Genomic DNA, 15,929 nt, shown 5'->3' with positions numbered 1-15,929 from the left:
AAAATTTAAACTTAAAATTATTTACTTAATTAAATTTTAATATCATATTAAAAAATTATCCCAAAAATAAAATCACAGGATATAACACTCCCCGTCAAAAGCAGCCAAGTCATAGGACATCCCACCTTCCTCAGAAGTAGCCTTAAAGTCATCAATGATAGACTCTTCGGCAGATAACACCTTTCCAGAACCAGCTACATTTTCAAACAGGGATACTGGATAGAGAGAGAGAGAGAGAGAGTTTTATTGGCCCGTGACCTAGCTGCACGGGAGAGAGAGAGCTCTCAATATCATGGGGTTTTTTTGGTTCAAAAGGACTGTCAACCCTATCAGTCAGTCACGACCTCATTCGTCTCCTCGTCAGTGCCTGCCATCATCAAACTCCATATGTTCATCAATTTGAGCTACGAGCGAGTTAACGTCTCCTCGTCAGTGCCTGCCATCATCAAACTCCATATGTTCATCAATTTGAGCTACGAGCGAGTTCAATGGAGTGTCTTCAGTTATAGCAACAAAAAATTGATGAATTTATGGAGTTTGATGATGGTTAATGGGTTAGCATGAACACGATGATGGTTGTTAGGTTCTGTTTGGGTTTTGGTTGTTTTCCCCACGTCGGCTCTATTTGATTTTTGAGTTAGATGGGTTAGACTAGGATAGGCTGTGGGTTTGGGCCTTTTCTATTTAAAGCAGGAGTTCCTATATTAGCTCTAGCTAAGATATTAAGCTCCGTACGGTGAATGCTGTTTTTAAACTCATCATCACTATAATTTTTTTTTTCATTTCTTAATTTTTTTTTTCTTCTTAAATTGTGATAAAAACTTGAGTTTAATAAAATTTATAATTTGTAACATTTTTAAGCTAATTTTTTTAAATAGCAACAATAAAAAATACTCAATACGAGAAAGAGCATATTTATTTTTATATTTCAAAAATATTTTTAAAAAAATTAAATTTATTTTATTTTTTATTTATTTTAAATTAATATTTTTAAATTATTTTAATGTGTTGATATCAAAAATAATTTTTTAAATATAAAAAATTATTTTAATATATTTTTAAATAAAAAATATTTTAAAAAACAACTACTATCATATTTTCAAATAAAATACTCCATTATCAGTCATAAAGATTTTGGCGTTTACATCCCTTATAGGATTGTGTTTCCATGAGTGTAATTACCAATTAAATTCTCTATTAATTTTTTTGAATCAACTTATATATATTTTAATTAATTTTATAATAACTATAAAAATCTATTTTCTTTATTATTTTATTATTAGGTTCTGCTCTAAAATTAAATCGAGTACAAATCTGAGCCGTCAAGAATGCCTTAACAATGTCCATGGGCCATCAGTTAGTGCCTGCAGGTAATCAATAAAATTAAGCAATTGAACCAGGAAGAATTCATTGTCTAATTCAATGGCACCGTAAGGTCTGGCTCCATTCCATATTGTTCTTTATCTAGTACGTCATAGTGCTTTATAATCCACACTAGGACCAAAGTCTTGACAATTCCCATGGTTTCTGTAAGGATTTTCTGAAATCTTCTAATAATTCAACGACTTTCTATTTTCCTTTTCCACAACAATCATGCACGTGTGCATCTCCTTCCTCTTCACCCCTGTCTCTTCCGTACAATGTCCATTCAAAAACTGGTTAGGTTTCCCAGTCATAGAGTCATCTTCTATATACTCCTTCATCAATTCGATAGGAATAATGATGTATCTCTCTCCCTTCTTTGAACGAAAGCCTTCTCCCTGCTTAATTTCCAGGGACCCTAATATTGCAGTACAAGTCCATTGATTGGATTTTGACTAGGAGGAGTTTGTCCTCATGTTGCATTGTCAACGGCAAATTTGAGAGTGAAAATATTATTTTTGTTACCATGGCTATGCTCTATCTGAGTCTTTAAGGCCTCTTGTGAATAAAAAAGAAGAAGCATACACTCTTGACATGCACTGGACTGAATTTAAAATCCTTTTCTATAACTTGTAAGGTAACAGAACCTAGTCAGTATCCACCAAGTGTTCTTGATGATTCAATAATCATTAAAATCAATTCTTTCATTGTGATCAAGTTTATCGTGTAAAGAATTACTATTTAATAAGCATATCTTGTGCTTTGAAAGTATATATGATCACGGGTTTAGATCTATAAAACCCAGCAGCTAGCTCTTATGTCAGAGTTAAAAAAAATACATCACAGGACATGAAATAAAAGCCAGTCATTCTAGCTAGATAAGAAAAACTAATGGTGTCTAGATTTGTGATGCCTGGGTCCACAGTAATCTTCATGAATGCTAGGTAACCAGTGATGTGAAGATTTCTTTGACACTGATCTTTTCTTCATGGTACCTATACAATTCCCTTCTTTGCAGAGAATGGCTTCTCGTCCAAGAACCCTAGTACTCATTTCCTTCAAAGAAGTTTATATTGTTATTCCCCTGCACATCACAAGAACTCCCATCAGAAATAATTCCCTTCTTTGCATAGAATGGCTTCTTGTCCAAGAGCCCTAGTACTAATTTCCTTCAAAGAAGTATATATTGTTATTCGCCTGCACATCACAAGAACTCCCATCAGAACAGAAGCTGATATGAAATACTAAAAAGACTCGTTAATTTTATTGCATCATACAGTGTGTAAAGAACTGAAACCCACATGAACCTTTTGAGCTCCAACTTGCATGAATCCTTTTTCCAAGTGAATCCCTACACAAATTAACAGCACATGTTCAAACCTAAAGACATACAAAGCAAAATCGGGTCTCTTAACTTAACACGACTGATATTATTGAATATATACCTTGAGACCCTTGAAGGAGAAACGGAAAAAGCAGAAGAGAGACTACTAAAGAAGGCCTCATTCAGAAAAACATTGAGAAGAAGAGATAAGAGTAATTAAGATATGGAAAAAATCAAGCAGTTCGCTATATATTTCTGAAGTCTGGTACAGAGGACACGGATTAACGTGGGTTTAGCCGAATTCTAAGTACTTTTAAAACTTGTATTCTGTAGAGTTTGTGCATGAATGGATTATAAATACTGTAGCTGGAGGCAGGGGTGGAGCTGGGATTACTTAACAGGGAGGGCCAAAAGTAATATAATAGGGATAAATTTTTACATGTAAAACACGTTAACATATAAAACTAAAATTAACATAGTAAAAAAATTGATATATAAAAAAAAAATTAACATAAAAAATAAAATTATTAATTCCAAAAAAAAATTAAATTGAATTAAAACGGGGTATATATTCTTTAAAGAATTTAATTTAACTAAAAAGATAATGAAAAATTTATTAGATAAATTTATTAGACATGTGAGAAAAAACTAATAATTTTAATGATTCTACTAAAAATAAAATAGAAAAAAAATCTAAATTTAATCAAAACAAACCTATAAAATATATTCAATTTATTAGAAAAAACGACATTCACTATAATAAAAAATTAAAAAATGATAAAGCTAGTAGGTTTAGAAAAAAAAATATCAAAATTATATATATAAATCTCTTGAAATTCTTAACAAACATAAAAAAAAATTAAATTTAAATCATTAATTACCTTATTTTGATAAACAATAAATTAATTAACAGTTTTATTTTAATCTTTCTGCATTACTTTGTATTATTATGTTTTTTGGTTAGGATTCTAAAAAAAAACAATAAAAAATAATTAAATTGAACAAGTTATATTTTTGTTTAGGTTATATTTTTGTTTTTACAACTTGAGATAATTTTATATTTAATGATAATTAATTAATAAAATAATAATTTATTATTAAATAATCTATTATTTATTATATTTAAATACTAAATAAAAAATATCTAAAATATTTTACAGGGGCGGGCCCTGCTTGCCACCCCTTGGTTCCGCGTCTGGCTGGAGGGGTAATAGGTTGACTATAAATACGGTTTTTAGGGCCACAAAGCACGTAGTTCTCCAACATGAAACTGTAATAGAAGAGGGGATTTTTCTTCCACTGCCTTTTCTTTTTCCCCTGTCTTTCTAGTGTATAGTGCAAAAGTTTGACAAATGGCCGAAATATTGACCAACCATTGATTCATTCATTAGGGCATCCTACGAAATTAATCCAATTAAAAAAAATGAGAAGATCATGAGCCTTTATTTTCAAGTAGGCGCGTTTAAAAGCTTAATAATGGTGTCAAATTCAGTATAAAATCAACAATCTGTATGTTTTGTCTTATATATATTAACCTACATAGAAATTGTTTACTTGGATAGAGTTTGTTTAGGATCTCGGGATAGAAGCAACGTAGATAGAGTTCAATTGTTTAGGATCTCGGGATAGAAGCAACGAAGATAGTTGGATAGAACATACCTGTTTCTAAGTTTTATTTTATTTTTATAAAAATGACTTAAATTTATTTTAAAAATATTCAAGATAGATTTATTTTATATTTCTGTTTTTATTTTCAACAAAATATGTGTTATATTTTTCCTGTTTTTATTCCTATTATCTTCAAAAACCAACCAAATATAAACTTGATTTTGTTTTTTTTTTTAACTAAATAGATTTATGTTTTTCTTGTATTTATCCTTATACACCAACCGAACATAAACTTGATTTTATTTTTATTTTTTTAACTAAATATATTTATGTTTTTCTTGTATTTATCCTTATTATCCTTAAACGCTAACCAAACACAAATTTAAAATAAAAAAATATAAATATTGCAATGATTTTACAGCATGAAAAACTTTAGGGTGACATCAGTAAATCTATCTTGGAGGGAAACTAAACATTTGGTCAAAGAAATTGAAATTTGACAAGAATCGACAATCAATCAACTAATTAGGAAAACATGTTTTTGGTTCTTGAGTTTGACATAAAGACAATACTGCTGGTAACTATTTTTCTCGGGTTTACAACAATATGCTTGCCAGACAGTTTCCGTATCTTGGCATGCGCCTAAATGGAAAGCCGAAATTGGTATGCGACAAGAATACTTTATTTGAGCTAATAATAGAATATCCAAAGCAGAAAAACATGGTCTTACACTTTGAAAAGTTCTGTTGTAATTAAATATGCACGATCCAGAGTCTTAATGACTAGGAATATTTACTCAGCTTTTATTTAACTCAAATTGAAATAATAAAGATAATTCCTGCCATGATATTGCATGGGCCTGCAGCCAGTGGTGATGCCACTTAGGAGAAATTCTTTAGAACTAATTATTTACTTTTGCGCAAGATCAATCTTCTTTCGAGTTTTGAAGGGCAAAAAACAGCACAGCATAACCAGCAATATCTGGGATCTGTCAACGAATGTTATCTGTCGAAAAAGATTCACAGTAATCAATAAAGAAACAAGTTATGTCACGAATTAGTGTGGATGAGACAAAGTGAAATATGTTATTAGAATATATACATATATATATGTTGAATTTGTAATTATATTAATCATCATCAAAGTGCATCATATCAAGTCTCATGTCTGCATTATAAATACTGTCAAATCATAAACATCGGCTAGAATTAGAAATGAAATTAAACTTCACTCACCGCAGCCACATGTAAATCCACCGTGAGGGTGATTAATCCTGAATACCAGTGAACAAAGCCTGCCACTGTTGACAGGATCTGCAGCACAAATAACAAACAGTTTATTAAGAGTATTTATGATCAATATCACCTTGACGGGTCTAGATATATAACGAGCTGTAAACATTCAAAATGTGGCAATGTGTCATGTGGAAGGATTGAAGAATTAGTAAGGGAGTAGAAGATTTGTTAGAGAAAGAAAGAGATTGAATCAGAGAACGAACATCGAGCACACCTCATTTCGAAAATAAAATATAAAATTATGAATGAGGTAAAAAATTATATGTTTTAAAAGCATATGTATACGAGCATCAGCTATCCATTAGCAAATTCCAGAGAGTGGAGCTTTGAGCATGATTGGTGATTTTTTTATTCCGAAACAAGCAAAAAGATAGAAAAAGGAAATGAAACACACACACACACGAACTTTGATTTCAGAACGAGAGATTCAAGGAATATCTTGGAATGGTGAAGAGAAACAAAGCATTTTCATGTTTCTCTTTTTTTTTTCTTTATGAATGGGATCAAAATTTTATGGAGTAGAAAATGAAAGCACTACAAATAGGTTACATGTTCTGCAAAATAATGTTCATTGATCAATGTAACCGAAGCAGATGGATACTCGTCAAACAAAGAGCAGGAACCTAAAGAAAAATAACAGGGCAGCGATAACTGATCCTCTCATCAAAACTATGAAACCCTCTAGTGGATCACGTGTTGTGGAAACGTAGTTTGTGTTAATGAAAAAGAAGAAGATGGAATTGTTGAAAGAATTGTTATTGATTATGTATCTTTATAATATGAAGATATATATTTATTATCCGTGTTCTTTATCTACAAGCAGTAGTTATTGAATCTACATATAGTAAATTAATACATTATTAGTATTAATACAAATTATAGTAATTAATCAGACTCGAAATCTAACCTCGAAAAAAATAAATCCTAGTTATTGGATCTTCGAGTTAATCAAATCTACATTTTTATTCAAAATAATATATATATATATATATATATATATATATATATAGAGAGAGAGAGAGAGAGAGAGAGAGAGAGATGCAATGAAATGATATTATATTATTTATCCTTTCATCATGTAACTTCCGCGGTTACAAAATCCAGTCAGCTTCCACAAAATACTCACGATGATTCGATAATCATCTAAACCATAGTACAAGAATAATTATAATATCAATAAAATATGATATCATATGTATAGAATCATTCCTAGCTAGCCCTAAAAAGCTGCAGCATTCCTGTGATGCTGTTTAACTTATATTCACTTTATTATATCTTGAAAGACTTAATTATCTCTCCCTCTCTCGTTATCAATTTGTACCGACTGCACTTAATTGTGTATTGGAGATTTTCTCCCCGCTGGAGAATAGTCCATTTGAGTTAAGTCCATAATTTCCTCATAGTGATCCTCGTTGACTTTATGGTCAGAATTCCGCCAAGAATTTACCAAAAGTTTTTCACGTTCTCCCATTATTTCTCCTTTACTCGATCTCCCCTTGGATATGGAGCCAGCTTTATTTCCTTCGTTCTTCTCATTCTTCACAAGAAGGTAAGAAGAAAAGGTAAGAGGTCTTACAGACACACACACACACATGTATGTATGTATTATTTCTAAGGTAGTTATTGAAACTATGTAATATTTACATAATAACCAACCTTAGAAGCGGTGATAGTAGTGCTAGAAGTAGAGATTGTCACAGCAATAAGTTTCCTACCCATTCCTGCAAGAATATACAAAGAAAATGATTTAGGATATATGATTGGATGAGGTGTGGTCAACATTTTCATTGCTCGTTGTTCATTGAGCTTCTACTCGAAACATTAAGGACAAGACCCCATTTAATGATCGAAGCTAGTTTAATCGGTGAAGATGAAAAGTTCGACAATCAATTTCTTGGGGACAAATTTCCTTTTTAGAGTACTAACAGTATATGATCAAGGGTTTGAATCTTCTAAAACCCAGCACCAGACTTTTAAAATAAATAAAAGTCAGGCATTCTAGCTAGAGAAACTAATGGTGCTTAGGTTTGTGATTCCTAGGACCGTAGTAATCTTCATGGATGCTTGGTAACCAGTGATGTGAAAAGTTCTTCGACGCTGATTTAGAAACTCTTTTTTCCGTACTGGTAATGGTACCTGTACAATGCTCTTCTTTGCAGAGAATTGCTTCGCCAACAAGTACATCACCACTAGCACTTCTTTCTTTTAAAGAACTTTTGTCCTCCTGCACATCAATCACTTTCCCATCGGAACAGTATTCACTTGAATGCATCACGGTATGTGTAAACTAAGCATCAAGACACTGAACAACCCACCTGGACTTTCTGAGCTCTAACTTGCATGAATCCTTTATGCAAACGAATCCCTACAGGAAATATCAGCAGATGTTAAGACCTAATGACATACAACTCAAAAACAACTCTTTGCAGCTTTAAATGATTGATGTTTTCAGCATATTTATATATACCTTGAGCCTCCTGGAGGAGAAAGGACAAAAGCAGAAGAAAAACTACTAAAGAGGGCCTCATCTGGAGAAGAGATTGTAAACAGGTAGGAAATGGTATCAGTATTTCAAAACTTCCAAGGCCAGGTGTTGAAGAAGATACAGAGTTAATTTGGAACTGTAGTTTTCTGTGGATATTGTGAATGAATGAAAGTACCGGAAGAGGGCCACAGGTTAGATGTATAAATATACAAGGTTTTTGGACCCACAGGGAAGCTGTCCAGCAGGAACTTTTCATAAGAAGGGGGATTTTTCCGCCACTGTCTTTTGTTCTTCCTTTGTCTTAATTTGTAGTGTAAAGTGCAGCCACTTGTCAAAGGGAACGACTGATCACTGATTCATTAGGGCAACCAGCTAAAATAATTCAACAGGGAAAGTGTGAAGCTTTGTGGGTCTTTGTTTAACATCTTATAATTCTTGCATAATTAAGTGTAGTTCTTAATTTGCTATCTAATTAATTAAATAAATCTAAGATTATAATTTTGATGTATTAGTATTTATGTTTCGATAAAGAAGAGATTTAATTATGGAAATAATCAAATTGATTGGTCAATCAGTTAATACATTGTGTTTACTTTTTAGACATCAAAATTCAAAACTATACATTAAATCATGTGCCTGGTTCTGTTCTATAAGATCGTGATATTGCAAAAAAGAGTGTTCAAGAGGGAAATTAACTTTTAGAATTTTCCCTAGTTGAAAAACTAGGTGAACTAGCACAGCTAGACTTCTTTTTAGTACATTTCCGGACATGCCCTGCTCTTTTACGGTAGAATGAGGATCTTGAGAATTCTCTGCCAGTGTTGTCTCATTGAGCACAAGCTGATCTTCCCACATGCATGCTAACATCCCATTACATGATGCATGCTAACATCCCATTACATGAGTAATATGTGTCTCGTTGTGTTTTAGATCTCAACTAAATGGTTTGCTAGCGCTGCGTAGTAGCAGGTAGGATTAATTTTTTATTACGTTCATACATGCTTTGAACAAGAAGAAAACATCTTATGGGCTACTTTGCCCCATGCTACTACCGTGGGTTTATTTTTTATTTTAAGTTAGTAGAACATTGGGTTGACTTAAATATTCCCCATACCCTGGATCTTTGTGTCAATCTATATATAATTTGAATAATTTTTTAATATTTTAAAATTAATAACAAGATAAGTCTATCGAGATTTTAGAATTTATAATATTTAAATTAATAATCTCTAAAAAATAAATTTAAAATCTAATTAATTAAATTACACCTTTCAAGATTGAGTCTATTTTTATTTATTATATTCACGGGCTATAAATGAGACATTTCTCCTCTCAATCAAATGCGGGGTTATGTAACATGATATATCCATTATTTTTTTCTCATATGAAAGTAAATAAATAAATTTGAGTGTTTTAATCTAAACTCAAATTCAAAATTCCATCAATTTATAATTAATGTTTATATGTTATAAATCTAGGTATTCTAGGAATAGTACTCCTCTGCCTACATGAAAATATGGCCTATCATGCTCGTAGAATCTATTTTATTACATGTGAGAAAGTATTGTCATAGTTGTGGTTTTGATTAAGAATTTGAATAATCAGGGTGATGGTTCAATTTCAAAATAATACAGTTTCTATGAATTTTTTAAACTAAACAATATTATTTTGAATAAAAATTAAAAAATAATTTTTGAAATTGACCTCATTTAATCTTATTCAAATCAACTGAATCATAAATTAATCTCCTAAAGATACTTGAATTTAACAAAGATAATAGTCAAACTAATTTAAAAAAAACTGATACAACCTAGATTTTAAGTTAGTAAAACATTGGGTTGACTTAAATATTCCCCATTCAATTATAATAAATACTTTATTGTTTTTTAAAATATGGAATTCGGAGGGTGTTTAAATGCATTAATACTATATTAATTGATTTTAAGAATCCTAATTTTATTATATTGTTTGATTTTCAAATTAAAACACATCAAAAGTAGAATAAAAATACCGTGTGAAAAATTTGACCCCTAAAATTTATAAAAAAAACAAGAAGCTAGAACTATTATCAACCATGCACCCCACAGAGAATATTGTTATCAATTGTTACAGTTTTAAAATCCAATCAGGAATAAGAATAGGTTTATGGGTTAATCCAAAAAAAAAAAGTTAACGAGCATTAGCTAGATTAGTTAAAAAAATTTATTTTATTTTTTATTTTTTTACAACTTGAATTAATCTACATCTAAAGTTAACTGAGCTTTAGATCAACTTGCCAAGTTAGTTTGGATTTACTGTTTAAAAATTTGCATAAAACAATTAACAATTGATTTTTTTATTGGAAATTTGTTTGGGAAAAAATTTACCAATTTACCATTCAATTTTTCTTAGATTTACTAACCCATCTTCCTCTTTCTATCCAATACATGTATTTTTACTGTTTGTGGTTGGTGGTTGATTGTCAATCTTTTATATTACTTTATATATTTGTATTTATTTAACATGATATATGTTTAACTAACACTCTCCCGCAGAACATCTACGAAGATAACCCTCCATAGATTTTTTTAGTCACTAATGTACGTATTCGCCATGGAAAGTTTTCCACATAGTCATTGTAAAACAAAGAAAAAAATGATGCATGTAAATATTTTGTGTTTAAAATATGATGCATGTAATTCTGGAGTGATAGCTGCTATCGTGGGATTCAGGAGGAAAGAAAGAGAATTTTGAGATTTTATTTAGAATCGACAATCAGTCCAATATCTGCAACATGTTTTCAGGTTGTTAGTTTTTGTCTTGTAAGAATCCTACTCAACTTAACAGGTAATTAATCATCCTTGGGTATCTAGTGCTATATATATATATATATATATATATATATATGCTCATGGAAGACAAAATCTATCGCTGCTATAGCTAGCTATAGTTTCTCTATTGTATTGTGTAGTGGAAAGCAGATATTGGTGGGCGCTGAGTTAAATATTTAAATTATCATTGATTACCATCTAATACAAACAATACGGTAGCACTTTAGAAATATTCTATTCTGTAATTAACTACTATATGTTGTTAATGATACGAATGCACTAAGCATTTCACTCAAACACAAATTACATACATTATTCCTTCCATAAAATAGTAGAAGCATCCAAATTCTAATTACTGTAGAATATGGACTCCATTTTAGTGATCTCACATTGGGAATATTCTTTTAGAACTTCAAATTTATATTATTAGTACGAGTTCCATCGATATTCTTTGGATATTTGAAGAGCGAAAAGGAGTTTTCTTTAAATGGATACTTGGGATTTTGCAACTGAAACCATGAATTTTTAAAAGATGAACTATATATCTTCATGTTTTTTAGATTTTAATTAATGAATTGGACTTTAGCCATCAGTTTTTTTGAAACATATACAATTGTTACTCTTTTAGGTTTGATATTTTTTTATCACTTGTAATTCTATATATATGTATCACACACCTATAGAATAATGTGTAGGTTTTAGAAGCTAGATAGGGACGGACTGAAGTCTAATTTTTTGTGCTCTCATAGAAGGCGTTGCTACATAAATTAACACACATTTATTTGTCTTATTCTAGAACAAGGTGATCGGTCCTCATTACATGGGATCAGTGGACATAATGTTTTATAGTTGGCATAAACTGAAGATACCAAAAAGTAAGCAAGAGATTATCGATCGGCCGACCAGGAGACATCACTTGTTTCTCGGACGCATTGGAACAGGTTGGAGCACTTATCAAAAGGGCACTCCATTTTAGTGTGGATACATGCTTTATATATGATATCATGTCTGGTTTTAACCGAACAATGCATCTTCACCGGATGGATCATCCTTCAATTGGTTGGGGATTTCTTTCCACTTTGGAGTCCCTAAATAATTCCAACTTCTTGTTATTTTATAGCTTCAATAATATATTGTTTGAACTAGGGCAACTCTATTAATAAACATGCCTTTAAGCTACGTGGGATCCATTGAGAGAGCTGCTATATATATATATATATATATATATATATTAGGATTGAAGCATTTACGAATCTATATATGGCTCATGATATATACTTGATCAAAGGATATAATAATGTGCCAAAGGAAACTATCGATCAATCACAAATTGTTGAGTGTTATCCTTGAATGTGTTTGCATATCTATGAACTTCGGGTCCCTTGTGTCAAAAACTGCTGAAGATTCATTTATAACTTGAGTTGTCCTCCATGCAAAGAACATGCTGGTGAAGTAGTAGTGCAGAGTACTTTATTTTTTTATATTAATTAAAAGTTATATTTTTTATCAGGTAATTAGGAGAGTACTTTATTTTAGTACTAAAGCTAAAGTTATATTAATTTTACAATTAATTTTTCAATCCAAAATTTTAGCTAAGAGGTTTAATTTGACTAAAGATAAAGGTAATTAGTAGAGTACTTTATTTGAACGAATGTCAACAGTTATCTAGGAACCAGGCACTAAAGACTTTTATCTCCTAAGGGATAAGATTAGGGTTTTGCTATTAGGGAAGTCTCACTTTCAACCAGGGACTGATGGTTGAAAATGTAGAGATTCGAGGAAGGACTATCCTCCATTCACTATCCCCATTAAGCCTCCTTAGTCCTTATTAGAAGAAAATTCATGTGCAAAGATTTTCTTCACCCGATTGCCCCATCACTTCTCTCTACCTAGGTTTTGTACTCGTTATTGGAAGAGAATTCCATGACGACATGCATGAAACAAATGAGTATAATTATTAATGTCCCCACATCCTTTAACATGAACAAGATCGTCAAAGCAAGAGTAGGAACCCATCTTCTCAGACACAAGTAAACAAAACTCGGTTAGTCATAGATGTTGAATTTTTTGTTAACCTGTCTCACAAAGCGGGCATGCAAGGCAAACAAATCTTCCATTTATATGCCACTGACAGCACAGAGATATAGATGTGATGGCCTTGTTCGATCTTCACAATGTCAACACACGCATCCCTTTCAATGCCTTCCCATGCCTACTTGTTAAAACCCTCACATATTTTTGTGTTAGTATTATCACATGGCCAAGAGCCCCGCCAGCAGTGGCTGCTTGCGATCAAGTCAGTAGGGTCAGGATGGTCCGGCGAAATTCACCGACAATATAGAAATTAAGTCATTTGATAGACTTGGTGCCGTTCATGGAGTGCCATGTACACGTGTGTGAGAGATCACAAGCTAGACTGTATTTGGTGTACACTGCAATGAAAAATTAACAGAGACAATAGAATACATACCCTTTTGTCATGAACTGATTAAGTGTTGAATTGTCTAGAAACAAATTGTGCTGTCAAAAATAAATAGATCTACAATCTATGACAAACCTTAGGTTACTGTGTGGTATCTCGTTCTACTTGTTAATATCGAATACAAAATTCTTTAAAAAGAAATGGCAGGAGCGGCCCCTGAGGAACAATTCCCAGTAACGAATAAATCATCAGTTGGGGTAATTTTGGACATAATTGAATGACATTTTCCCTACCTACTAGCAAGCCGGATGAAATCGATCATTATTAACAAAAAACAATTCTGACAAAATTCAACCCCCTGTTAAATTTCCAGGTGATCGTTGTTCTTGTTTAAAACAATACATTTTTGAGAAGAGTGAGGTGATCATGCAAGAAAATGAAAGGAGAATGTCTAATATTTGAGTGACACAATCGTAGGCAAGCACCATTCGATCGAGTGTCTGAACTCTGAATGGGTAAAGATCATTCAGGTAATGCATTATTATTTGTATTGGTTAATTAACTTTAATGGCTATTGTTCTTGTATATATGAAACTGGATACATTCGTAATTCCCTGTAGATTCCATGAAAGAACTTTGATGAAGAGAAAATGGCGAGGAGGAATCACCCTTTTATTTTATTTTTAATTTTGAACTTAGGACAGCTCAGGAGTAGAGAGTACTGTACCTAGCTAAGGCCCCATAACCAAGAGGCCTTTCTTTTTCTTTATACCCCAGCAGCAGCAGCTGCAGCTGCAAATAATTATTGTTAGTTATTTTTATGGAAATCAAGCATAACCTCTAATTTTAATCAAAATTAAACAATTTCGATACAAATTATTTTTTGGCCATTTTGTACCATGTTTTAAATTAATATTTATTTTTTAACTTAAAATTAATCTAAATTAATTCCTCCATTTCCTAATTTTTTAGCGATTAATTCCAGATTTATGCTATAAATATGTTAATATCACTCATAAAATTTTACTATAACATGAATTGCTAGAAGAAAAAAATCATTTTATAAACTGACTCCATATTTATAAAACACCTTTGACGTACGTACTAGCATTCTTTCATTAAGATATAATGAAAGAAAATTAAGAGCATTCCCATATATATTACTTTAAGTTCTTAAAACATACCCCCCTCGGACTCTGTTGATTACTTGCTTGGGATTGCAGCTCTTTTAAGGTGTGAAGTGACACCAACTGGTCATCACAAGGGGAACTTTAAGCCCTCTGAACTTCGTCTGAAATCTTGGATGAACAACCCATGGAACAAAGTTTTTCAATGCTTATGAAGCCGATGAGGGCTGATCAATCGAGTCAAAAAGTTAATTTCCTAACCCATATCCAAGCATCCTGGCCATGTCACTGGTCTTCAGTCTAGGTTTTGGAACATTAATATGCTGCTGCAAGCCTGCAACCAAGACTTGCCGCCGTCATGAGTACACATCGAAAACTTTCTTCATTGCAAACAATTTCAGTGCCTCAGGATTAAAAACAATTCCTGATTTCATATTTACCTGCCAGCAGAAAATTTAAAAGTTCTTCCTTTCAATCATGCTCTTTTAGCTCCTTAAATAATATGCAGTCTCATCCATTATCTGTTATCTGATGAAGGACTAGCATTGCTGCATAACGAGCCAGCTCTCCAATTCGCAAGTACATCAAGACAGGTAACCAAGGATAAGTAGCATCAAGTCTCAAAAACCATAGTCTCAAAAATAACAACGATAGCAATCCAATTCGCGTGATATTCAATAGAGTAAACCTTGAAGTTAGCATTATTCCATAATGCAAAGAAAATACAAATTTTCAAGCACAAAAAAACCAAGATCCAAAATTGAATAATTAAAAAGAAACGAAAAGAAGCAATGCGGGATAGATCTAGCATCAACAAATCTTAATCTTCAATTGGGTTCTCTCCTTTTTAAAAAAAAAACAAATAAAAATAAAAATGACCACGTCCAGACTAAATCTGTGGTGTTTTTGTTTTTGTCTCCGTGGTCTGCAAGAAAAACAATTTAGAGATAGAAAGAGTTGTGGCAATGAAAAAGAAACAAATATAATAGAGATCAGAGAAATGTGGATCATTGATTATGTGTCTATCCTCTCTCCTCACTCTGAAACCTTTTTATATCCATCACGGATCCCTTTTTTTTGCCTGACGCCTCCTTCGTTGCCCCTGCATCTGTCAGTTTCGTTTAGAACAACATCACCCTCTCCGCGTAGATTTTTCTCTCTGATTTGCCTTCTTTTTTTCTCCTTCCTCTCTCTGTTTTGTACTTGTTTTCTCTTCTATGTAATTAAAAGAATGATGGGAGAATGGGAGGAAAACATGCGCCCGTTAAAAATACCAAAACACCTTCCACAAACCACAGAGCCATCCAACAGGTTGAAGTACATAATTATTACTACACTATTAAAATTCATAATGAAATTACTCAGTCCACAGTACACCCATTCATTTAGCACTTTTAGTTTTTTTATAATGTTCAATACCAATATATAAAATTTAGGCAGCGAAATAGATACAAACTGGAATTTTAAAACCACTAAATCTCAAGGTATCCCTATGC

At 32.0% G+C, this 15,929-nt stretch overlaps 1 protein-coding gene across 1 annotated transcript; it reads right to left on the bottom strand.

The window, feature by feature from the left end:
• Positions 1–6,747: 6,747 nt before the first annotated feature.
• On the bottom strand, positions 6,748–8,318 carry LOC105121108 (uncharacterized). Its single transcript, XM_011019627.1, has 5 exons — positions 8,057–8,318; positions 7,905–7,954; positions 7,726–7,813; positions 7,246–7,310; positions 6,748–7,126 (listed from the first exon to the last, which is right to left on the bottom strand). Exons 1-5 carry the CDS (start codon positions 8,115–8,117, stop codon positions 6,920–6,922), a joined length of 471 nt encoding a protein of 156 aa, XP_011017929.1. The 5' UTR covers positions 8,118–8,318; the 3' UTR covers positions 6,748–6,919.
• Positions 8,319–15,929: the final 7,611 nt, after the last annotated feature.

The sequence above is a fragment of the Populus euphratica genome, unplaced genomic scaffold (genome assembly GCF_000495115.2).
Source record: "Populus euphratica unplaced genomic scaffold, PopEup_1.0 scaffold31.1, whole genome shotgun sequence".
Lineage (NCBI taxonomy): Eukaryota > Viridiplantae > Streptophyta > Magnoliopsida > Malpighiales > Salicaceae > Populus > Populus euphratica.
The sequence above is the reverse complement of the archived record's forward strand: the minus strand, read 5'-3'. Positions and strand labels throughout refer to the sequence as shown.

Excerpts from the sequence above, each read along its gene's own strand:
- LOC105121108 (XM_011019627.1), bottom strand. The coding sequence starts at position 8,117 with ATGAGGCCCTCTTTAGTAGTTTTTCTTCTGCTTTTGTCCTTTCTCCTC. Across the intron at positions 7,311-7,725 it reads CAAAGAAGAGCATTGTACAG|GAATGGGTAGGAAACTTATT; the intron begins GTACCATTACCA and ends ATATTCTTGCAG. Across the intron at positions 7,127-7,245 it reads CTACTATCACCGCTTCTAAG|AATGAGAAGAACGAAGGAAA; the intron begins GTTGGTTATTAT and ends CTTCTTGTGAAG.